This window comes from Danio aesculapii, chromosome 7, assembly GCF_903798145.1.
Source record: "Danio aesculapii chromosome 7, fDanAes4.1, whole genome shotgun sequence".
Taxonomy (NCBI): Eukaryota; Metazoa; Chordata; class Actinopteri; order Cypriniformes; family Danionidae; genus Danio; species Danio aesculapii.
The window spans coordinates 5,014,032-5,039,094 of NC_079441.1; the positions used below are offsets into that span (position 1 = coordinate 5,014,032).

The window sequence follows — 25,063 nt, forward strand, 5'->3', positions numbered from 1 at the left end:
TTGAGTTCACTAAAAGCTAAACATTATGTAAATCTTGAAAAGCAACAGGGGTTTATTGCTTTAGAGCAGCGGCTTTTTTTTAAGAGTGCAGGGGGTCTGTTAAAGAGAAAAAAATACTTATTTTAATAGTAAAGATACTATCATACAACTAATTTGATTTTAAAATGCAATGATAACTAAATATGTGAAAATAACATTATATACACAAGTCTTGTCATGGATCCCAGTTCTAAGAGCAACAAATAATAACTCGACTTCTAATTGATTATTTGGAAAAGTGGCAGAAGGTCGATTTTTCTGATGAATCATCTGTTGATCTGCATCCCAATCATCACAAATACTGCAGAAGCCTACTGGAACCTGCATGGAGCCAAGATTCTCACAGAAATCAGTCAAGTTTGGTGAAGGAAAAATCATGGTTTGGGGTTAAATTTCAGTATGAGGGCGTGCGAGAGATCTGCAGAATGGATGATCAACATCAACAGCCTGAGGTGTCGAGACATTTGTGCTGCCCATTACATTACAAACCACAGGAGAGGGCAAATTCTCCAGCAGGATAGCGCTCCTTCTCATACTTCAGCCTCTACATCAAAGATCCTGAAAGCAAAGAAGGTCAAGGTGCTCCAGGATTGGCCAGCCCAGTCTCCAGACATGAACATTATTGAGCATGTCTGGGGTAAGATGGAGGAGGCATTGAAGATGAACCCAAAGACTCTTGATGAACTCTGGGAGTCCTGCAAGAACGCTTTCTTTGCCGTTCCAGATGACTTTATTAATCAGTGATTTGAGTCATTGCAGAGATGTATGGATGCAGTCCTCCAAGCTCATGATGGAGTCAGACACAATATTCATTCTGTTTCCACTGCAGCATGACCACATATTCTATACTGGACATTATTTCTGTTCTGTGACGAGAGTCTTGTCTAAGCAAAGTCAGACCTTACTGTCCTAATTAAATAAATGAATATCAAGGCATGATCATATTTTATTCTGGTAAAATAAGCCAAATCTAGAGGCCTTTGCCTTTCATATAAGCCATTTCTGATACCAAATGATCAACTATAAGTTATTATTTGTTGTTCCTCAAACTTGAATAGGCAACAAGAATTTGTCAGGTAGTGTATACTATTAGACAACAAATATGATTTTAAAATGCTAAATGATAACTAATCATTAGAAAAAGTGACATTAACAAAAGAAATGCTAAATTCAATCTTCGAAAAAAATACTAATAAATGTTCAAATAAATATAGTGAATTAACATGATAGGCAAAAATATCAAAACTTACATATGCAACTACAATTAAAACTAGTAAAAATACAAGACAATTACTAAATAATGTAAATAAATATGATATAAACTATGCAAAAACTTAGAATAAATGTCTATAAATTATGTAATGTTCTGTTTTAAAATAATCAGTCTACACTAGGCATGGTATTCAGACCCCTTAAATTTTTCACTGTTATATAACAGCCATTTGCTAAAATCATTTAAGCTCATGTTCCCTGATTAATGTACGCACAGCACCCCGTATTGACAGAAAAAACACAGAATTGTTGACATTTTTGCAAAAAATAAATAAATAAACTGAAATATCACATGGTCCCAAGTATCAGACCCTGTGCTGTGACACTCATTTATTTATCTCAGGTGCTGTTCATTTCTTTTTATCATCCTGGAGATGGTTCTACACTTTTATTTGAGCCCAGCTGTGTTTGATTCTACTGATTGGACTTGATTAGGAAAACCACACACCTATACAATACCTTACAGCTCACAAAGCACGTCCGAGCAAATAAGAATCTTGAGGTCAAAGGAACTGCATAAAGAGCTCAGAGACAAAATTGTGGCAAGGCACAGATCTGGCCAAGGTTACAAAAACATTCTGCTGCACTTAATGCTCCTGTGGCCTCATAATCCTTAAATGAAGGAGTTTGGGACGACCTGAGCTATTGGGGTGAAAGAGCCTTGGTGAGAGACGTAAAGAAGCTGAAAATCACTGTGGCTGAGCTCCAGAAATCCAGTCGGGAGATGGGAGACAGTTGTAGAAAGTCAACCATCACCGCAGCCCTCCACCAGTCAGGGCTTTGGCAGAGTGGCTTAACAGAAGCCTCTCCTCAGCTCAAGACCCACTAAAAACAGCGGAAGGACTCCAAGATGGTGAGAAATGAGATTAATTCCTTAATGTCCTTAATTCTAAGCAGTGTGTGTGTGAAGAAAACCAGGCGCTGCTCATCACCTGTCCATTACAGTCCCAACAGTGAAGCATGGTGGTGGAAGCATCATTCTGTGGGGTGTTTTTCAGCTGCAAGGACAGGACGACTGGTTGCAATTTAAGGAAAGATGAATACGGCCAGGTTCAGGGATATCCTGGAGGAAAACCTTCTCCATACTGCTCAGGACCTCAGACTGGGCAGAATGTTTACTTTCCAACAAGACAATGACCCTAAGCACAAAGCTAAAATAATGAAGCAGTGGCTTCACAACGACTCTGTGACTATTTTTGAATGGCCCAGCCAGAGCCCTGACTTAAACCCAATTGAGCATCTTTGGAGAAACCTAAAAATGGCTGTCCACCAATGTTTACCTGACAGAACTGGAGAAGATCTGCATGGAGGAATGGCAGAGGATCCCCAAATTTAGGTGTGAAAGGCTTGTAGGATATTTCCCAAAAAGACTCATGACTGTGTTAGATTAAAGGAGCGCTTCCACTAAACACTGAGCAAAGGGTCTGAATATTTAGCACCATGTGATATTTCAGTTTTTCTTTTTTAATAAATCTGCAAATATTGTGTTTTTCTCTCAATATAGGGTGATGTGTGTACATTGAGGGGAAAAAATTACTTGGTTTTAGCAAATGGCTACAATATAACAAAGTAAAAATTAATATAAAAATATTAAATTAATATATAAATATATAATATAAAATTAATAAATAATATTTTTGTACCCACTGCGTAATACATTTTCTGACATAGTCTTACAATAAAGTTATATCATGTCCTGTAGCTTATAAACTGCCTATTTAATTTTTATTAGGCATATTTATATGTGTTTCACAGTATAAATTGGGTCTTTATCCAGTAATAATAATATGATGATGCTATTTAAATAGTATAACATCTCTCATAAAAGGAGGATCATATTTGTGGGTGCATATAAGATCAGTTTGAGTCATATATAAGTAACAGTGTGGGTTTTTACACTGAAAATAAAAACTTACTTAGTTTTTTGTCTTGTTTTTAGTCCAAATATCTAAAAAAGTCTTAATCAAGAAGCATTTTTCAGACGAGCAAAACAATATTGTCTTGTTTTCATCAATAACATGTCAAAATTAAGTGAGTTTTTCCTTAAAACAAGCTAAATAATCTGCCAATGGGCTAAGCAAAATAATCCTGTCAAAACAAGAAGTTTATTTTGCTTACCACATTGGCAGATTACATAGCTTGTTTTAAGGAAAAACTTACTTCATTTTAGCATGTTATTTCTGAAAACAATTTTTGCTAGTCTAGAAAATGATTCTTGATATTCTGTCATAAAACAAGATCAAAACTAAGTAAAAAAGCGTTTTATGTGTGTAAAACTGCACCAGCTGGCCTGAGTGTGCATCAAAGATAAGAAATAACAGGGTCGTTATGGTAAAACAGACAGCCTTGACTTTCATCACTTCCTGTGCCACTCATTAAAAACCCACCCTGACCACAGCAGCTGACCGTGTGTTTCTCGTTTAAAAGACTTTTAATAGCCATAACAAGCATGAAATCAGACTCACATATTTCAGAGACTGTAAATAGACACAAACACCATCCTCTAGTGCAAACTATATATAAATATATATATATATATATATATATATATATATATATATATATATAAATATATATATATATATATATATATATATATATATATATATATATATATATATATATATATATATATATATATATATAAACGCGTAGAAAGCCATTCACGCACGCATTCACAGCCATAAACAGTTTTAAGAGGATTTTTTAAGAGGATTATTTAATAGTTTTAGCGTCAATGTAAACTTGCAAACATGTTTTGGTCTTTGCTGAAGACTGCAGACCGCAAAACAAGGAAATTGACTTCATAAATCTTCTCAAACACGTTTTAAAGATGTTAAACTTCCTGATAAAAGTTTTTTATGACACAGTCTTCGTGTGAAGATTATTATATGTCCAACGACACACGATAAAATCATGAGAAGTAAAACAAAATGAGTCTCGTTTGTATGGATGCAAAAAGTCAAGCGTTCAGACGTTACCTCGTGTGATGATTTGCAGTCCACTTCCGACTATGAGTTTATATTATAGAATCCAGGAGTTCTGGCTGCTGTTGTGTCCTCCAAACATCTGGAGTTTATGCAGTTTACCGTTTTGCCTCTGATTTTTTTTTCACTCCGTTAAAACGGCAAAACCGCCCAGCAGATTCGGGGCGCGTCTGCGCAATACGCGATGATAACGGAACGCGTTGTGACGTATCGACCCGTCGACCAATCAAAGAGTTCGGTTACGCGTCGCGTACAAACGCAAGAAATCTAAATGAATATAATTAGAAACATTAAAATAATAATATACAAAACAAATATGACATGAACATTACTAACATTATTGACATGAACAAATTAACTTCAAGGTAATGGTATTAAATATTACAATTGTTTGAATTCATTGTTTAAATATACTGCCGTGTGTGGTTTAAATGCAATAAACATGTTCTGCTTAATATAATATAATATATTATATTTATAATAATACATTTTTATATTATAATTGTTATTATATTATTACAGTATCTGATATTTTTATATTACAGGTAATACTATTATATTACAGTATAAAATAATAATTACAATTATTTTAATTATAATTATTATAATATAATATAATATAATATAATATAATATAATATAATATAATATAATATAATATAATATAATATAATATAATATAATATAATATGTTCAAGCGCCATATAAAGTTAATTTTAAGCCTTTTATCAACAATTTCCACATGATTTGAGGTGTTGGCGTTAGAAAGACCACCATCTTGTGGCAAAACATAGCAGACGCAGCGTAGAATGGCCTAAACCGAACATCCCCGAACTATGGCCCGTGGGCCAATGTTGACTCATGTAACCTTTCTGAGAAGAGAGGGAGAATGGTGGGGATGGTTTAGAGCAGAGACGCCCAAACTAGGGCCCGTGGGCCAAAGTTGATCCATGAAAACCTTCCCATCTGAGAATCCTATCAATTCAAATTTAAGGTAAACATTCGTTTGTTTGTTATGTTGTTAAAAGCTAACTAATTAAATGTTTCAATTAAATTGTGTAAATGAATCAGATTTAGTTTAAAATGTACATATCTGACAAATAGAGGACAACACAGAGACTTTAATGAGCAAATCAAGACAAAGGCAGATTCTGCTTAACTAGTGTACTCAGCATTGAACTCCACTGTTCACTGGTATGTTTGATTGCAATAAGTTATCATTTTAAATGTTATGCTGCAGTAGTTCATACAATTAAAAGTAACGTTTTCTATTTATTTTGAAATATTGTGAAATAAATTAGGAAAAGACCCATGGCAACTTTTAATGTAATGTAGTCATATTTATCTTCGCCCTATGGCTCTCACTGATTTTCAGTTTTTGGCCCTTCATCCGAAAATGTTTTAGATATTATTAGATATTATTATTTATAATATTATATTATTTATACTATTGTTATTTATGTTGTTATAGATATTGTCATTGCAAATCTAATGTAACCTTTTGTTTATTTTATTTATAAACGCTGACTAAATTAAATGTGTTAATTAAATATTATAAATGATTCAGATTTAGTTTAAAATACTCTCACCCGACAAATAGAGGACAATGGAGAGACTTTGGTGAGCAAATTAAGATAAAGGCAGACTCTGCTTAACTAGTATTCAGCATTGGACTCCACTGTTCACTGTTATGATTTTATTGCAATACGTTATCATTTTAAATGTTATGCTGCAGTAGTTAATACAATTTAAAGTTTTATTTTTTAACTTTTATTTTTAAATATTAGAAAATAAATTAGGAAATTATCCATGGCAAATTTAATGTCATAAAGTTTGGTATATTCGGCCCACAGCTCATAATAGTAGTTGGTTTTTGGCCCTTTATACAAAAAAGTTTGGGCACCCCTGGCATAAACACATTTGCTCTGATGAGAAGACGTATATTTCACTTACACTATTATTATAAGACTTTAAATGCATGTTTATTGCACCTTTATAGTACAACATATACAATAATACAATGCATATCATACATTTACATTTACATTTAGTCATTTAGCAGACGCTTTTATCCAAAGCGACTTACAAATGAGGACAAGGAAGCAATTTACACAACTATAAGAGCAGCAGTGAACAAGTGCTATAGACAAGTGTCATACATCATATCATGTCTTATTTTCAGTCTTATTTTCAGATTCATTACAAAACTAAGTTTAAAATACATTTTAAAGAAGGCTATGTATAAACTAAACGTAGCCTAGAAGTTTTTATATGCATTTTTATTTACATTTAGTAATGACGATGCAGATGTTTTTCTTATTTAAAGGGATACTTCTCTCAATATGAAAATTATGTCATTATTTACTTATCTTTTACTTGTTTAAAAATTTCTAATTTCTTCTGTTGAACGCAAAAGAAGATATTTTGAAGAATGTTAGAAACCTGTGGAGTTTGCATGTTCTCTCCGTGTTGCTGTGGGTTTCCTCAGGGTGCTCTCAGTCCAAACACATGCGCCATGGGGGAATTGAATCCGCTAAATTGTCCGAAGTGTATGAGAGTGTATGGGTGTTTCCCAGTACAGAGTTGTGGCTGGAAGGCCATCCGCTGTGTAAAACATATGCTGGAATAGTTGGCGGTTCATTCCACTGTGGCAACCCCTGATGAATAAAGGGATTAAGCCGAAAAGAAAATGAATGAATGAAAAATCCATATCATCTTCCTTATGTATTTATGAAGTTGTGTCTTATTTTCAGATTCATTGCAAATCTCAGTTTAAAATATATTTTAAAAAGCTAAGTATAAACTAAACGTAGCCTAGAAGTAATTTTATACGTTTAATAATGACGATGCAGAATTTTATTCTATTTAAAAGGATAGTTCACACAAAAATGAGTATGATTTAATCATTTATTCACCCTTTACTTGTTTCAAAACCTTTGAGTTTCTTTCTTCTGTTGACCACAAAAGAAGATACCTCTACCCAAGAAACCTGTACCCATTGACCCCCATAGTATTTGGTTTTCCTACAATGGAAGTCAGTGGTTACAGGTTTTCAGCATTCTTCAAAATATCTTCTTTTGTGTTCAACGGAAGAAAGAAACTCATAAAGGTCTGAAACCACTTCTGGGTGTGAGAAAGTAGAGTATTTTTATTTCATTTTTGGGCGAACTATCCCTTTAATGGTATAAAATAAATGCAATAAAAATTAATCTGAACAAAAAATAGTGTAAATAATAAAGTAATTTGAATTAAATCTAAAATAAACCGTTATTAAAATGTTACCAAAATTATTTAATCAAGATTTGAAGCTTATAACCTAATTCCTCTGATTATATGTTATAAAATACTGAAATAAAATAAATACAACTAAATTTAAAACAAGCAAAAATGCTTCAAATTGTTATTATAAATCTAAATTAACTTAAATGAACAATGAAATTAAATAAACAATGAATTTAAAGTAACCAAAATCTACCATAATGAAGCAAAGACTAAATTCAATCACATTTAATTAAGCAATTCCATCTAGCTAATCAATAAAAACAACAATAGAAAGCTTTATGTCGCTTGTTTATTTGACAGAACACGTAAATTAATCGTCGCAGTTTTAAAACTCGACGAACAGGAACAACAACCCCCATAATGAATTGCGTCGCAATCCCGTGATCCCTTGCGCTCGAACGCGTTCGTGCCGTACGGCTTCAACATGGCTAACGAAGGGCCGCAGGATCCAAATATAGATTTTAATACATGGAGCCACGGCGAGCTGCAGGCCAAATTGGCCGAATTCGGCGCTCCCAACATGGGTAAGATAACAAGGCTTTTATAACATCGCTGCGGGACAGTGTCGCTGAGTTTTTCTATTGTTAGCTAGCGTTAGCCTGTTAGCCTGTTATTTTCCTCTCCGGTGCCTGGGCCTCAGTGCACCAAACGACCCGCTAAAACATGTTGTTCATTTAAATGTGTGAAGGAAAGCTGGCTTTGTTTGTAAAACATTAAGTCGTGTAACGTTACGTGATATAAGTAAAATCTACGTTAAGTCGTCCCCGGTTGCACACTGAATGTTTTTGTCTAACCCAAAACTCCAATGGTAACGTTATTTAACACATAATTTTTTTACACAACAATGCTTTAGTTGCATATTTAAGTCGTGTAAAATATAAATGTAAAATGTCTAATTCAGTTCAGTGTTGTTTACCATCATTTACCAGTGGTTTTCTGTTGTTCAGGTCCAAGAGAGGAGCTCATAGACAGACTGAAATCTTGTGCACAGGTAAATCATTTAAGGTCTTTACAGATCCAATCGTGATTTACATGTTTTTTTTCTGTCTTAACATATCCTTTATTACATTTTCAGCCTGGGATGATCTTTAATAAACCAAACATACCAGGAGAAGACAAGAGCATGACTACGGTACTGTTTCGTTTCTCTTATTCTCTTAACAGGATAGTTCATCAATAAATGTAAATGCTGTGATTTGCTCACCCATTACTTGTTTAAACCCTGTTGGTTTTGATCAGTTGAACGCTAAAGAAGACATTTTGAAGAGTTGTGTAAACCTGTAACCATTGATTTCCATAGTATTTGTTTTTCCTACTTTGGAAGTCAATAAAAACATGAGCAATTCCATGCAAATGTGAATCTTGCCATGAGAAAACTAATCTTCAACCAAAATAGAGAAACCGTTTCTACATTATTGGTGTTAGCAAGTATTTTACAGTACTTAACTACTCAAAAATGTCTCTGTCAATGTTTTAAAACTATTATTTTTTATTTAGCAAAGTCACGCAAGTGCCAATTTCACATCCGTCACATCCATAATGAAGCTTTTACCTCATAAATGCAAATATGTACAGTAAAATAAAATCAGTCATGTTTGTTCTATAGTGAGCCGACTCTTCTCCTTTTGATTAGCTTTATTTCTTTTGGCTTGTGCAGTTTAATTCACAGAATTTCTGCAAAGTATGTTGTTTACTGTAAACTTGCAGACTTTTTTGGTCACATCCATAACGCATGTTTATTTCCCTCATTTAAAATATAAACCATGTTTACAGACTGATATTTTTCTGATCCCATAACTCTGTGGTTAGTTGTTTTGGAAAATATAAACTGATTTTTTTAAATATAATGTTAACATATGAAGAGTTCAGATGCAAAACCCTCTAAATCCATCAGACCTCTTTTTCTTGCAAATGAGCATTTTCTATCAGGCTCCTCTGATGTTCAGGAGTTTCATTTTATATGTATTGATGAGGTTATTAGCTAGTAAATAAAATACCTTTTTTTTTTTTTTTTTTTTTTTTACAAAAATGTCATTTTAGACAATTCTTTGTTTTGTTTTTTTACAAGGTAAATTTTCTTTAGCGTCAAAAACAGCTAAATCCACTTGTGCTTTTTATGCAAAAACCTCTAAATCCTCCTATTGAGACAAGACAGTGTAATTACTGGAAAATCACTAAAGATGCAGTTAGAGATTATTTCACCAACCATAAAACACATTACACAAACCACCTGAAATTAAAAATATATAAATCTGTCAAGTAAGTGGCGGTTCATTCCGCTGTGATTTAAACCAGGGAAAAAGCAGGAAGGAAAATGAATGAAATCTGTCAAGTAAATGCATTAATAACATTAAAACTGACATTAAATATTAACAATTTGTTGTCAATTCTGATATTTGGGATTTAGATTTAATGTAAGTAATGTAAACATTGCAAACATTGTAAGCTAAGCTTGGTAGATTCAAATAATGTAGTGTAAAACATTATGAAGCATCGATATCTGTGAATAGTCCATTAATATAAAAAGCTTATCAGATGTATAGCTATTATGAAGTAATATAATACTGTATAGTTTTATACATTATGTTTAATCTTTTAAAAATAGCTTAAAATAGCAATTAATGATGTTTTCACACTGCGTGACTGTCTGGGCTAGTGTTTTGTCGCTGCTTTGTTTACACTGCAAGATGCATCGGCGACAGGGGCTTTCACATTGCATGACTTTACAATAGGAAGAATCGCCAACAAATTAGTCCAAACTACGTCTCGCATCCAAAAACACATAGTATATCTTTTGTTATTAACTACATAACGAGAAAGAAGCCTTTAATGGGGTAGAAAAAGTACACATTTGCTCCCCTTGGTTTGAAGGGAATTAGCCATTTCTCCTCAACTTTCTTATTTAGCTTTCTGTATGAAACGTCAAACCTCCACTAGGTTTTCCTCCATTTCTTGAGTCCAAATAAACCAAAAATAAGCGCTTTTATCTTCTACCTCAACCTCCCACTGGCCTGCAGTTACACACACACACACACACACACACAAGTAATTGCTGCTCTCTTTTCAGTCAAAACTCATTTCACACGGCATGATTTGAATCGCCGACAGCTCTAGATATTCAGCACGCCAAATATCTCACAGGCATCGGCGACTCATCGGCGATTCTCTCAGATCACATCTTTGATAGTTCAGACTGTGTGATTGTCACTAGCGTGCACGAGCACCGGTTTGCCTGTGATTTCAGGCATTTGTCTGCGATTTCTCAAAACTTGTCGGCGAATCAAAATCGGGGCTAAAATCATGCAGTCTGAACTCGGCGTAAAACACAAGGTAGGCCTACTGAGCAAAGAGGGATGTCTCAGACACTTTTAGAAGCTGTCATTCATTCTCCCTATACTCAAGGTCTTGGTCTCTTGTTTATCCTCATAGCATCCATGTGGGATTAAAGAACGGCATCTTTACTCTGTCTTTCCTGAAACACAGTTGCCGTTTAATGTATAGTAAATCAAATTCATTCAAAGTGGCGTCACTGCGCAAATAAACGTTATAAATGCATGTTACACTTCTGACTGCACAGTGTGTTTTCTGTTTCTTATAATGCACAGAGTTTTGAGGTAAGGGATGTTTTCATTTGCCATTCACTGACAGTCTCCTCATAAAAGGCGGCGTATCAGCACGCTGCTACATTGAAAACATTTAGATTCGCACCTTCTGATTGGCTCTCAGGATATAGCGGCTTTTGCTGTGAAAGGCAAGTGGCGTTTAGCGGCTTTTGCCAACAAACTGTTATTTCTAAAGAAGCTGACGCTGGGATTTGGATGATTGGAAGCAAATCTATTTGTTGATGGTGTACAATGTGACTAAAGCATTCACTCAATGTCATTAGCTCATTTTTGGTAGCGTTTAGCGGCTTTTGCATCTGAACTCTTCATATATACTTTCTCTGTGAATATAAGTTTTGGGTTTTTACTGCAAATGTCACATCGATAATGCTGGAATTTGTTTCAAAAAATATTGTGCGGTCAACTTTTTTTTTTTTTTTGGTAACAAGTCAAGGGCGAGTAAATGACAGAAACGTGAACTCTAAAGTCTTTGTAGTCTAATATTCACTTTGCTCCCGTTTGTTGTTATGCTTCAGATTATAAAAGCAATAAGATTTGTTTTGTGTGTGTGTCTCAGATGCCAGGTCTGCCACCCATGCCCCCAATGCCCTCAATGCCCCTGCCGCCCAGCATGAACATGATGCAGGCCATGAACATGATGGGAGGCCCTCCACCGATACACATGGCTATGGAGCCACCGGGTATGATGCAGCATGATGACAGGGGCCCACAGGTGAGAGACATTTTAAACTACTGATTTATTTTAACATGCGAACAGCAGCATACAGAACATAACGTAGCATCTTCACGCACATGCAGTTTTCCAACAGCATAGAAATCAAGAATAAACTAAACAAAAATAAATAAACAAATAAATAGTCCTGCTCTAGATATTTTTCACTTAAATGAAAAATTTATATTACAAAACGAAAACACTGACTGAATCCTTTTTAAGAACCGGCATAGGCTGTTTGTCTAATTTTATTTTTCTTCCACCAAATAAAAAAATCAGGCTACCTCAAATCGATCGCTTCACAGAAAATATGCGTTTAATTAATGCTTTGTCAACCCTGGGCCCTTATATTAACAGGTCTATGCCTTTTCAAATCATGTCCAATCAACTGAAATTACCACAGGTGAACTCCAATTAAGCTGCGAAACACCTCAAGAATGATGAGACACGGATCGCTGCAGAGCCATTTGAGCTCCAGCGAGGGGTGCTTGAGCTCTCGCTCCTCCTCCTGTAAGCTGTTTTAATGCGTACACCCTCCCCTAACCCCAACCCCCAGTGACATCACTCGTAGAAGAAGTGCAAGGAAGGAGGAGCTGGAGCTCAAGCTCCTCCTTGCTGGAGCTCAGCTCTGCCCAAGTGGCTCTGCAGTGAGCAGCACTTGAGAACGATCAGTGGAAACAGAATGTACCTGAGCTCATTTTACAGCTTCACGCCAAAGGCTGTCAATACTTCTGTACATGTGATTTCTCAAGTTTTTTGTTTTGAATAAATTTGCAACAATTTCAGTAATTCTTTATTTCACATTGTCATTATGGGGTATTGTGTGTAGAATGTTGAGGAAATAAATTAATTTAATCCATTTTGGAATAAAGCTGTAACATGAAAATAGTGAAGCGCTATCAATACTTTCCGTATGCACTGTATGTGCTTTGAAAATACCCGAAAAGTCTTTAATTTCACCATTAAAGGGGCATGAAACCCCCTTGTTTCAGCAGGGTTTTTTCACACCTCTACTTTTGAAAAAATCAGGAAAGTGGGCGTGTCCAACTCTGCTTAGGGGGGCGTGTCAGAGGAGGGGAAGAGGGAAGGTCCATAAAATTTGCATAAAAATGGGAGTGTCGGTTTGGGCACGCGGCTGATTTTCACAGAGGCATAACAAACACGCAGACGCAGGGCAGAAAGACAGTGACTGTGTTAACATGGACATCAGTAATCAAATTATTTGCCAAATTATTAAATGGTGGAGTTTAACTGCAGCTTGCTTACATGTTTACACTCGGGAGAGCAGCATTTACAGCAGATCTTTCAGTCCATAATATTGTAGTGATATTAACGTACGATAAACTTTATCAACTTAGAAATCATTTGACTAAGGCAGTGTTTCCCAACCCTGTTCAAGAAGGCACACCAACAGTCCACATTTTCAACCTCTCCCTAATCAAACACACCTGAATCATCTTATCATAACATCAGAAGAGACTCCAAAACCTGAAGTTAATGGGTCAGATAAAGGAGACATCCAAAATATGTACTGTTGGTGTGCCTCCAGGAACAGGGTTGGGAAACACTGGACTAAGGTCTGTCTTTAAACACTGAAAGAGTACTGCTAACGATACGAACTAACTTTGCCTCTAAATAAACAAACAAAGAACACTGATCACACACTTACCAAATCTGTAGAGACAGGACAATCAACACCAACTGGAGCCGCGTCTTTATTTAAAGAAGACGAGCGGCAAATCAGGATTTCACCATTTCCAGATGAGAAAAGCTATTGGGTAAAAAAATGTTCCTTATACACGTATTTCTGTCGCGCGTCGCGAGCACTGTAATCCACACGTGAGTCCAGCTGCACTCTTAATACATTTATTGCAGTGTTTGTCCATGTTATTGAAAATAAAGTTGTTCATGTTAACTCATGGTGCATTATTGTTGATGAACATGAACGTAGATGTTCAAAATGCATTAGTAAATGTTAAACTATGATTAATAAATGCTGTGCAAGTGTTGTTCATTATTAGTTTGTGCTAGTAAATACATTACAATAACATTTCATTAGTTAATGTTGGGTCAAGTGTGACCGAAAATATAATAATCATTATGGCAATGTGCTGTTATAATGTTACACAGCTAAACTAGGTGTATAAACCAGCATGAAATGTCAACTACTACACATAAATACACTCCGACAGTTTATAAAAAACATGCTGCATGTCTTTTTAACTTTGTGTGAGCTTGCAGAAGAAACTTAAACACAAAATAATCAACAAACTTTAATTAATTCTAATTTCACCTTTGAGAAAATATTGCCTAATTATCCTGACAGATGCAAAATTGCTCAACATTTGCTCTTAAGCATATCATATCGTGTCTTTATTAAAAGGAGACGAGCGGCAAATCGGGATTTCACCATTTCCAGGTGAGAAAAGCTCTCGGGTAAAAAAAATGTTCCTTATACACGTATTTCTGTCGCGCGTCGCGAGCACTGTAATCCACACGTGACTCCAGCTGCGCTCTCATAGAGGGAAAATAAAAACAAAACCTTCACTGCAGCAAATTATAAACGCAACACTGACAACCCATGTCTCCAAACAATTCATGTTCTCCCGCTTGACAACACAACGTGGCGTCTCTCTGCCGTCTGAACACTGTACACAAACAGTCTTCGAAGCTATCATGCATATTAATGAGGTTGTATGCATACACAATAGAGCGCGCTGATTGGTTTGAACCAACTCTTACTCATGAATGAATGCAGCACACTCAGAGACGTCATAAGGTATTCCCAGGTGCAGACGTCCAGTCTACACGCTAAGATCTCATGGCCGCGACGCAGCTTCAAAAATTCGTTTCAAACCAGAAGAACGAATTTGCTCGAAATAACGCAAAAACAACCAATTTTCACTTGTTAGTGAGATATGTGTCCTAATAGTGTTTATAGCAGCGTGGGACACAAATATGACTGTCAACAGCTCAAAATATGTGTTTTGGTGTTTCGTGACCCGGATTGAGACTGAAATCGGAAATTTCATCAAATCCTCATGGTGTTTGTGTGCGTTTCTCTCAGGCTGTTGTTCTTCTGGAGCACGAGCGGCAGCAGGAGCTTGCTAAAATCCAGCAGGGGCCACCGGGAGCCAGAGGACCAGATCTGGGACCCCGGCCCAACCTCCTACCCCCTATCCCTCCACTCAGAGGTGAGCGCTCATGCTGGGGAATTATGGGGAAACACTCACTCCTATCTGATACCACTTAACACCCTGGAAAAATGTTGGCAGAGTCTTCATATGTTACTTTAATAAGAAAATATGGCAACACTTTACAGTAAGGTTGGATTATTTAATGTTAGTTAATGCATGTACTAATATGAGCAAACATTGAACAGTACATTTATTGCAGTGTTGGTCCATGTTATTTAAAATAAAGTTGTTCATGTTAACTCATGGTGCATTAATGTTGACAAGCATGAACGTAGATGTTCAAAATGCATTAGTAAATGTTAAACTATGATTAATAAATGCTGTGCAAGTGTTGTTCATTATTAGTTTGTGCTAGTAAATATATTACAATAACATTTCATTCGTTAATGTTGGGTCAAGTGTGATATATATATATAAAATAGTCATTATGGCATATGGCAATGTGCTGTTATAATGTTACACAGCTAAACTAGGTGTATAAATCAGCATGAAATGTCAACTATTGCACATAAATACACTCCGACAGTTTATAAAAAACATGCTGCGTGTCTTAACTTTGTGTGAGGTTGCAGAAGAAACTTAAACACAAAATAATCAACAAACTTGAAAATTAATTCTAATTTCACCTTTGAGAAAATATTGCCTAATTATCCTGACGGATGCAAAATTGCTCTACATTTGCTCTTAAGCATATCAAAACCCAAGACAGACATTGAAACAACAATTTAAAGGGCACCTATGGTAAAAAATCAACTTTTCAAGCTGTTTGGACAGACATATGTGCATGTATGGTGTATAGACCGTCATATTGGGGTGATATAAACACACCCAGTGCTTTTTTTTTTCAATTTAACAACATAAAAAACTGTGGACCAATTGGAGTGGTTTTCAAACCGACCGCAAATTTACCTAGGAGAGCGGTCCCCCGCCCACCAATATTGATTGACAGGCGCGTCATCATATCCTCAGTTTGTTGATTCACATCCGCCATTTTCAGCGTGAGTCTAAGCGATATCACTAAAGGAACACGCTAGCTCTATTTTTAGATGCAAGGCTCATTGGGCTCAACACAAGATCAATATTCTCCACATTATCGCTCTAATCGGAATTATTGATTGTATCTTTAGGTAGGTTTGCAAACATGTGTACTTCTCATTGAGTCTATCCGAAACTAATCTACATGTGAAGCAACACACCCCTAAATCAGCGAGCTGTGGACACGCCCCTAACATGACACTTTTTAACACATTATAATAAACAAATCTGAATTGTGTTTTAAACTGAACCTAAACTGGCACACTCAGAAGAACCATAATATTAATATTAAATCATAAAAAAGAGGTAAATTGTTCCCTTTAAAGCTTGAATGTTCACCACGGTTTTTTATTATGGGTTTTCTCATGTCTGAGAAAATGCTTGAATTTTAGTCTAGTGTTTATAATGTTTGAAAAGTGCTTAAGACTGCATGAAAATATAATTGTTTTACTTTTAATAAGTCTTACTAAATGGTTAATAACTATTAAAAAAATTTGTAAATCTTTTTATTTTTCATAAAATTGCTGAGTATGTTTGTAATGAGGCAACAGACACATGTAGACTCATGAATAGAAACGTTTTATGCATCGTGTCATATCTCTCAGCTCATACTGGCTACGTTTCCATCTACCTGTTTTTATGCGCATTTTAAATATGCAAATGTTGCTTTGGTCATTCTAAAAATGCCCTAACCATTTCAGCATTAGTGTTATTATATTATTAAAGACCTCCAGAATCAAGAGCGTCTGTGCTCCACGTCTCACGCCTTCAAACGCCACCGTGCGTTCACTGCATGTCAGGATTGCCTTCTGAAATGCAAGTCATTTATTAATTAAAGAAAAGATTCACGCAGCTTCTACCACAGCAAATTCCGTTTTCATTGTTGATATTTGGCGCCGGTTAATTAAGAAGTGACGATTTTGTTTGGATTTTTGTGTGGAAACGCTACTTTATTCGCATGTCTTTTATGCAATAATCCAGTTTTGCGCATAAAGTTTGCATTTTTTGGATGGAAACATAGATGGTGTTTTTTTAGGATACTCTACATTACTAATGAGTAGTATACCAAATAGCATCTGTTGTAATGAACTATGTAAATGTCAAATGCCAAACTTCTAAAGTTTGAAATCGCAAAAAATGCTGGAAAATGCAGCTGAAAGCATAATGTAGGTTGTTTTCACATGATGTCATTGATGACGCACAAAATTCAGATGGAGGGCAGGAAGTGATTCTTCTACATGGGAGTCGCTTTCAGAACATCAAAATGTTTGCTTTTATGTTGTTTATAATTGTTTAAATCGGCCAAAATAAGAAATAAGCTTTTATAGTCTTCCAAATGTTTTAGCACTTTTAAAGGGGAGAAAGTTCAAGAAACTGGCTGAAAAACAGAAGAAAAGGCGGAATGTAATAAACATTTTTTTCAATACATCCATGTGTACTAACTTTTTTTGAACGCCATAATTTGTTTGACAGCACCAATAAAGATTATACACAAATACTTCTGTATGAATGTTTATTACTAACCTTTCTATGAGCATGAGTTGATTATAACTGCAGGTCAATGACAGTGTGAAATAGCCTACTGTAACGTCTGTAATTATATAAAATAAATAAATTGATGCAATATATATTACCAACTACAGAAATGAATATTATAACTACAATTAATATAGATTACCAACTACAGAAAAACTACACACAGCAGACATTCAGTCCTTATATGGGTTCAAAAACAACACGAAATATAGCCCACAGTCAGTGCAGACCTCTCATCTGTGTCTGTAATCTTCAGCAGCACATGCAACCTCTGTTAGAGAGTAATTCCATCATTCTGAGTTCATAATACTCCAAAAGGTGATGATAATAGTTAATCATGGCAGTTTGTTCATGTTTGCTGAAAAAAATAATGTGCTCCTTTTTTCCGGCTTCTACTTTCGCATGTCACTCCCGCGTTTCTCAGCTTCTGACAGGATCGGGTTTCAAAAGCACGTCAATAATCAAGCGCAGGTTATTATCATTAGCTCAAGAAGTTTGTTATTTCAGAAATAATGTTAGACGCGCGCTAGCAAGAAAGCGAAACCGCTCTCGCTTTAGACTGGCTCGTAAAAAACTACATGGCACAGGGTAATCTGCTCTTCTTTTGGCTTTGTGGCTGTTCCTCAAGACGACGACAGGGTTTGTTTGAGCCCGGATTGACCATGGCTCGTTATTTTATTTTTATATATATATATAAATAAATCCGCTGTAATCTCTCGGCTGTGTATTTAAAACATGGCAGTTCCTTTGTTTTCATTCTGGCTTGTTGCGAGAGAGAATGACGTATCTCTGTAAACTAATGGCGTTCAGCTGTTTTGTACCCTTTCGAAAGGGTGCCGAAAAAGTGGTACGGTATGGTTCTGTATGCCTTCTGACAGTGGAAATGGCCATAAAAGCGTTCCGAACTGTTCTGTACCACTCAGTAGAAACGTGCCATAAGGCGTTCCACAGTAACGCGTTACTGTAATGTAATTACATTTTTAAGGAACGCAGTAATGTAGCGAATTACATTTTACATGTATGTAATTTGATTACAGTTACTAAAGTCAATGTAAATGCGTTACTTACATTACAAATTTAATATTTTGAAGAAAAAACGCTTCTTTTAAATTTCTTCTTTTAAAGTTTTCCGCTGCAACGTCAGTTAATGTGCATGCACTTATAAATTGCTTGATAACACGAGCTAAAATGGCTGCTGTCAAGAGCGGCTGCTTCAAGTGGAAATACAGACGTTACTTTGATTTCATTGAGCATAAAAACTAAAATATTATGGTGAAATGCAGCCTATTTCCAGTCTCTAAAGAACTTTTGACTGCTTTTAACTCCACTTTTTGCATGAAGTAATTAGTAATGTAATTAGATTACAATTTTCGAGTAGTAATCAGTACAAAATCATAAACAAAATTCAGGAGAATATAAATTGATTATTTTCTCTTTCTTATAGCATTCTTGTTCTGACTTGTTTGTAGTGGGATCAACGTTTGGGCTAGTTGTGAATGTTTAGAAGCAACTCGTTGAATTTTAATGTTATTTTAGCAAATTGAAGGTTTCGAATCGCTAAAATGATCTGAATTTCCCATCACTACATTAAACCTGATTGTTTTCCTCCTTTAGTTGGGATTCAGAGCGGTCTACCTCCTCCAGGCCTTTCATTGGTTGCCCAAAATCAACGGCAGAAAGTCCCGCCCCCTCCCGGAGAGGATGGCAGAGAGGTACGAGAAACTGAAAGCCTGAAAGTTCAACTCAATCACTACACGTCTTCAAAATGTTTGTGTGTTGATCTAAGGTGTATTTTTTTCATGTGTTCAGTCGTGGCAGGGGGAAGATGTCGGCATTGGACCCAAGATTCCTCAGGCTCTGGAGAAGATCCTGCAGCTGAAGGAAATGAGGCAGGAGCAGCTCAGCGTCGCCCCTACAGGTCACTATGTGTAACTGCACAGGGCTTATTTAACATTTAATAGCCTTAAAGGGGACCTAATATGCAAAAAGAGGGGTTTAAACACAGTGTCAGCAGTGTGTGAGTATAACCAGCCTTTAATGGTCAAAATTGATAAATTCTATTTGTTTATAATTAGACTTGATAAAAACAGACTGCAGAAACACTTTGATTGACATTTTCCTTTGCATGTGTAATCAGAGGGGGAAAGCCCCGCCCACTAGTGACCGTCTCTCCCTCATTAGCATAGGATGTTAGTCTTGTTTTTGAATCTGCCACTATGTTGACACAGCTATTTGTAGCTCCACCCACTTCAAAAAAAGAGCACAATCTCATTTGAATTTAAAGCGACAGTCACCAAAACGGCACGATATAATGAGCTGAATCTTCACCTAAACACTAGGGACATTAGAGACTTATTTTACATCTTGTAAAGAAGTGGCATAATATGTCTCCTTTAATGCTGATAATAATTATATTTACAAGATGAGAGCACTGGAGTGCACTTCAAGCTTAATTACCCACGGGAGAAACACTGAATGTACTGTTGAGACTTCCATTAGCTATCTGTGTGTGCATTCATGAAGTCAAACTGAATGCTCTTCAGTTTGTAGCATCATTGAATAAAAAAATCTTGTTGACTTTAAGGAAACAAGTGTGAGAATAGTCCCAGATAGTTGAATGTGAACATATACAGTGCTCAGCATTAATGAGTACCCCCCCTCCCCTCCTTTGAATATGATTTTTATACCCATTTCTCAGTGATAATATACACTTTTTGATGCATTGGTAACACTTTACAATAAGGTTGTGTTAGTTAATGTTAGTTAATGCATTTACTAACATGAACAAACAATGAACAATATATTTATTAGTGTTTGTTCATGTTAATGAAAATACAGTTGTTCATTGTTAACTCATGGTGTATTACCAATGTGAACGAGCACAAGTGTGGATTTTAGTATGGCATTAGTAAATGTGGAACTATGGTTAATAATTTCTTTACATGTATTGTTCATACTTAATGTATTTACTAACATGAACTAACTAATGAAACCTTATTGTAAAGTGACAGATGAGTTTAAAGTAATGCTTTATTAAACAGTCAATTAATAATATTAATAATTCAAATGAAAAACAAAGTTATCACAAGAAAAAAATTTCAAGCTACAAAATATAAAGTAAATGTTAAATATTTTATGTTTCTCTTGATTTTTCCAGTTTAACATATTCATTTGGGTGTACTCGTGATGATCTTGGATGCATTAATGTTAACGTGCATGAATTTGGATTTTAATAATGCATTAGTAAAGGTTGAATAAATGCTCTACAATACTGTTCATTATTGTTTCATGTTAGTAAATACATTAACTGGCAACTTAATGAGATAAAATAGGTTTTGACATTTATTTTATCCAAAATTATATATCATAAATGAAATATGATATGTTTGAAATGGGAAATAGAGATAGGTCTGAGTCGAATTTTCTCTGGGTCTGGACTTTGAGAAGTGCTGATATACAGTGCATCTGGAAAGTATTGATAGCGCTTCCCTTTTTCCACATTTCTTTGTTACAGCTTTTTTCTAAAATGGATTAAATTCATTTATTTCCTCAACATTCTACGCACAATCCCCCATAATGACAATGTGAAAAAGAGATTTGTTGAAATAGTTGCAAATTTATTAAAAATAAACAACCTGAAAAATCACATGTACATCAGTATTTACAGCCTTTGGCGTGAAGCTCTAAATTGTGCTCAGGTACATTCTGTTTCCACTGATCATTCTTGAGATGTTTCAGCAGCTACATTGGAGTTCACCTGTGGTAAATTGAGTTGATTGGACGTGATTGGAAAAGACATACACCTGTTTATATAAGTTCCCAGGGTTGGCAGTGCATGTCAAAGCACAAACCAAGCATGAAGACAAAGGAATTGTCTGTAGACCTCTGAGACACAAGGCTGGGGAAGGTTACAGAAAAAGTTCCAATGAGCACAGTGGCCTCCATCATCTGTAAGTGGAAGATGTTTGGAACCACCAGGACTCTTCCTAGAGCTGGCCGGCCATCTACTGTAAACTGAGTGATCATGGGAGAAGGGCTTTAGTCAGAGAGGTGATCAATAACCCGATAGCCACTCTGTCTGAGCTCCAGCGTTCTGTGGAGAGAGGAGAACCTTACAGAAGGACAACCATCTGTGCAGCAATCCCCCAATCAGGCCTGTATGGTAGAGTGGCCAGACGGAAGCCACTCCCCACCTGGAATTTACCAAAAGGCATCTGAAGGACTCTCAGACCAGAGGAAACTAAATTCTCTGCTCTGATGAAACTCAAGTTGAACTCTTTGGAGTGAATGCCAGGCGTTATGTTTGGAGAGAACCAGGCACCGCTCATCACCAGGCTAATACCATCCCTACAGTGAAGCACGGTGGTGGCAGCATCATGCTGTGGGGATGTTTTACAGCAGCAGGAACTGGAAGACTAGTCAGGATAGAGGGAAAGATGAATGCAGCAATGTACAGACATTGAAGATCTCTGGAGAGATCTGAAAATAGCTGTACACCGTCGCTTACCATCCAACCTGAGAGAGCTTGAGAGGTACTGCAAAGAGGAATGGGCAAAAATTCCCAAAGACAGGTGTGCCAAGCTCGTGGCATCATATTCAACAAGACTTGAGGCTGTAATTGCTGCCAAAGGTGCATCAACACAGTATTGAGTAAAGGCTGTGAATACTGATGTACATGTGATTTTTGCAGGTTTTTTATTTTTAATATTGTCGTTATGGGGTATTGTGTGTAGAATGTTGAGGAAATAAATTAATTTAATCCATTTTAGAGTAAGGCTTTAACAAAAAAATAGTGGAGAAAATGAAGCGCTATCAATACTTTCCAAATGCTCTGTAAATGCTGAACTGTATATACTGAAACTGTGTCACGATTAAATGTCTGTCTTTTGTCCCCTGTTATCTTCAGAGGAAGACGATGATGATGATCTCGCAGAGCTGGCTAATGTTCACGGATATTCCGATGAAGATGACGAAGGCAGTCTGTCTAAAAAAGATGTGAGTTTCTTTACTCTCTCAGCCATCTAAGCTCTCCTGAACTCTTGTGCTGAATTTCGTCTCATGCACTTTCAGAAAAACCGCAAGCGCAGGAACAGGAAGAAGAAGAAGAAGAAGCAGCAGCGCGAGCAGGAGAAGGAGAAGCAGGACGAGGAGAAGAAGAAAGATGAGAAGGAGCCGGAGGTGGAGATCGAGTACGTGACAGAGGAGCCGGCCATTTATGATCCCAACTTCATCTTCTTCAAGAGGATCTTCGAGGCGTTTAAGGTCAGAAACTACTCCCAAATAAAATGACTACATATTTACAAACTACTTATTTAAAATGAGCTGAAACGACATCAAACAATATTTCTTTTGGGGGAGGACTTAATTGTTTTATGCTCATTAAACTAAAATTGAAGTTAGCTTTTTACAGTGTAAGGCTGCTCAATTATGGGCAAAAATCATAATCACAACAGTTTCGATGACTTTGTGTTTATTGTAAACGCTGGAGAAAAATAGTTTGTTGTTTTTATTCCACCTCATTAATTATGATCGTTAAATTAGTTTGATTAGATCACACCAGCTGGATCCACTGGTCACATGGGTGAAAAATTGTAATCATGATTATTTTGGTCTTGATTGAAATCTCGATGATTTAAAATGATTATTAATGAGCTGTATGACCAAGTTTTGGATAGTTTGGATGTATTAATATTAATTTTGAATAACTAATTACAATTAATAAAAGAAAAAATACAATAGAATAAGAGTATACAAATCAAACAAACTGCTTTAAGCATCTTCCCTGTAATAATTAAAATAAAATATTTCAAATTAATCATTAATTTGATTTGTTTATTTAAATGAGCTGAAACGACAATTCTTGAAATGTTTTTGGGAATACTTTTTTTTGTTCAATATACTTAAATTTAAGTTAACACTAATAACTTTTTGACATGTGGCTCACTTTAAAAGCATTTTGGACCAATGACCCACTATAATAACCTTTTGGACATGTGACCCACTATAATGTTTTGGACATATGACCCTCTATATTAACTTTTTTGAATGTGGCCCACTAAATTAACATTTTGGACATGTGGCCCACTATATTAACATTTAGGACAAGTGACCCACTATATTAACGTTTTGGACATGTGGCCCACTATATTAACATTTTGGACATGTGGCCCACTATGTTAATGTTTTGGACATGTGGCCCACTATATTAACATTTAGGACAAGTGACCCACTACATTAACGTTTTGGACGTGGCCCACTATATTAACATTTAGGACAAGTGACCTACTATATTAACGTTTTGGACATGTGGCCCACTATATTAACATTTTGGACATGTGGCCCACTATATTAATGTTTTGGACATGTGGCCCACTATATTAACATTTTGGACATGTGGCCCATTATATTAACATTTTTAGACATGTGGCCCACTATATTAACATTTAGGACATGTGGCCCACTATATTAACATTTTGGATATGTGGTCCACTATATTACCATTTTGGATATATGGCCTACTATATAAAATTTTTGGATCTGTGGCCCACTATATTAACATTTAGGACATGTGGCCCACTATATTAACATTTTGGACATGTGGCCCACTATATCTACATTTTTAGACATGTGGCCCACTATATTAACATTTAGGACATGTGGCCCACTATCTTAACATTTAGGACATGTGACCCACTATAATAACATTTTGGACATGTGGCCCACTATATTAACATTTTGGACATGTGGCCCACTATATTAACGTTTTGGACATGTGGCCCACTATATTAACGTTTTGGACATGTGGCCCACTATATTAACATTTTGGACATGTGGCCCACTATATTAACGTTTTGGACATGTGGCCCACTATATTAACATTTTGGACATGTGGCCCACTATATTAACATTTTGGATATGTGGTCCACTATATTACCATTTTGGATATATGGCCTACTATATAAAATTTTTGGATCTGTGGCCCACTATATTAACATTTAGGACATGTGGCCCACTATATTAACATTTTGGACATGTGGCCCACTATATCTACATTTTTAGACATGTGGCCCACTATATTAACATTTAGGACATGTGGCCCACTATCTTAACATTTAGGACATGTGACCCACTATAATAACATTTTGGATATGTGGTCCACTATATTACCATTTTGGATATATGGCCTACTATATAACATTTTTGGATCTGTGGCCCACTATATTAAAAATTTGGATCTGTGGCCTACTATTTAAAATTTTTGGATCTGTGGCCCACTATAATAACGTTATGGACATGTGACCCACTATAATAAAGTTTTCCACATGTGACCCACTATAACAACTTGTACATTTGGCCCACTCATAATTAATTTTAATAATC

The 25,063-nt window shown here is 35.8% G+C and overlaps 2 protein-coding genes across 4 annotated transcripts in view; one reads left to right on the forward strand and one right to left on the reverse strand.

Moving 5' to 3' along the window:
* Nucleotides 1-4,479, reverse strand: part of capn1 (calpain 1) — a 61,185-nt gene extending 56,706 nt beyond the window's left edge. For all 3 annotated transcript variants that reach the window (XM_056460955.1, XM_056460956.1, XM_056460954.1), the window contains exon 1: nt 4,293-4,479. The gene's annotated coding sequence lies outside the window, so the exon portion shown is untranslated. The remainder of the gene's footprint in view (nt 1-4,292) is intronic.
* A 3,487-nt stretch (nt 4,480-7,966) lies between these two features.
* The window catches only part of sf3b2 (splicing factor 3b, subunit 2), a 42,089-nt gene continuing 24,992 nt past the window's right edge, over nt 7,967-25,063 (forward strand). Inside the window, exons 1-9 of the mRNA XM_056460957.1 lie at nt 7,967-8,104; nt 8,528-8,571; nt 8,656-8,712; nt 11,760-11,915; nt 14,983-15,109; nt 19,298-19,395; nt 19,493-19,601; nt 22,590-22,678; nt 22,754-22,945. Of these exons, the coding sequence (XP_056316932.1) occupies nt 8,005-8,104; nt 8,528-8,571; nt 8,656-8,712; nt 11,760-11,915; nt 14,983-15,109; nt 19,298-19,395; nt 19,493-19,601; nt 22,590-22,678; nt 22,754-22,945 (972 nt within the window). The 5' untranslated portion in view covers nt 7,967-8,004. The remainder of the gene's footprint in view (nt 8,105-8,527; nt 8,572-8,655; nt 8,713-11,759; nt 11,916-14,982; nt 15,110-19,297; nt 19,396-19,492; nt 19,602-22,589; nt 22,679-22,753; nt 22,946-25,063) is intronic.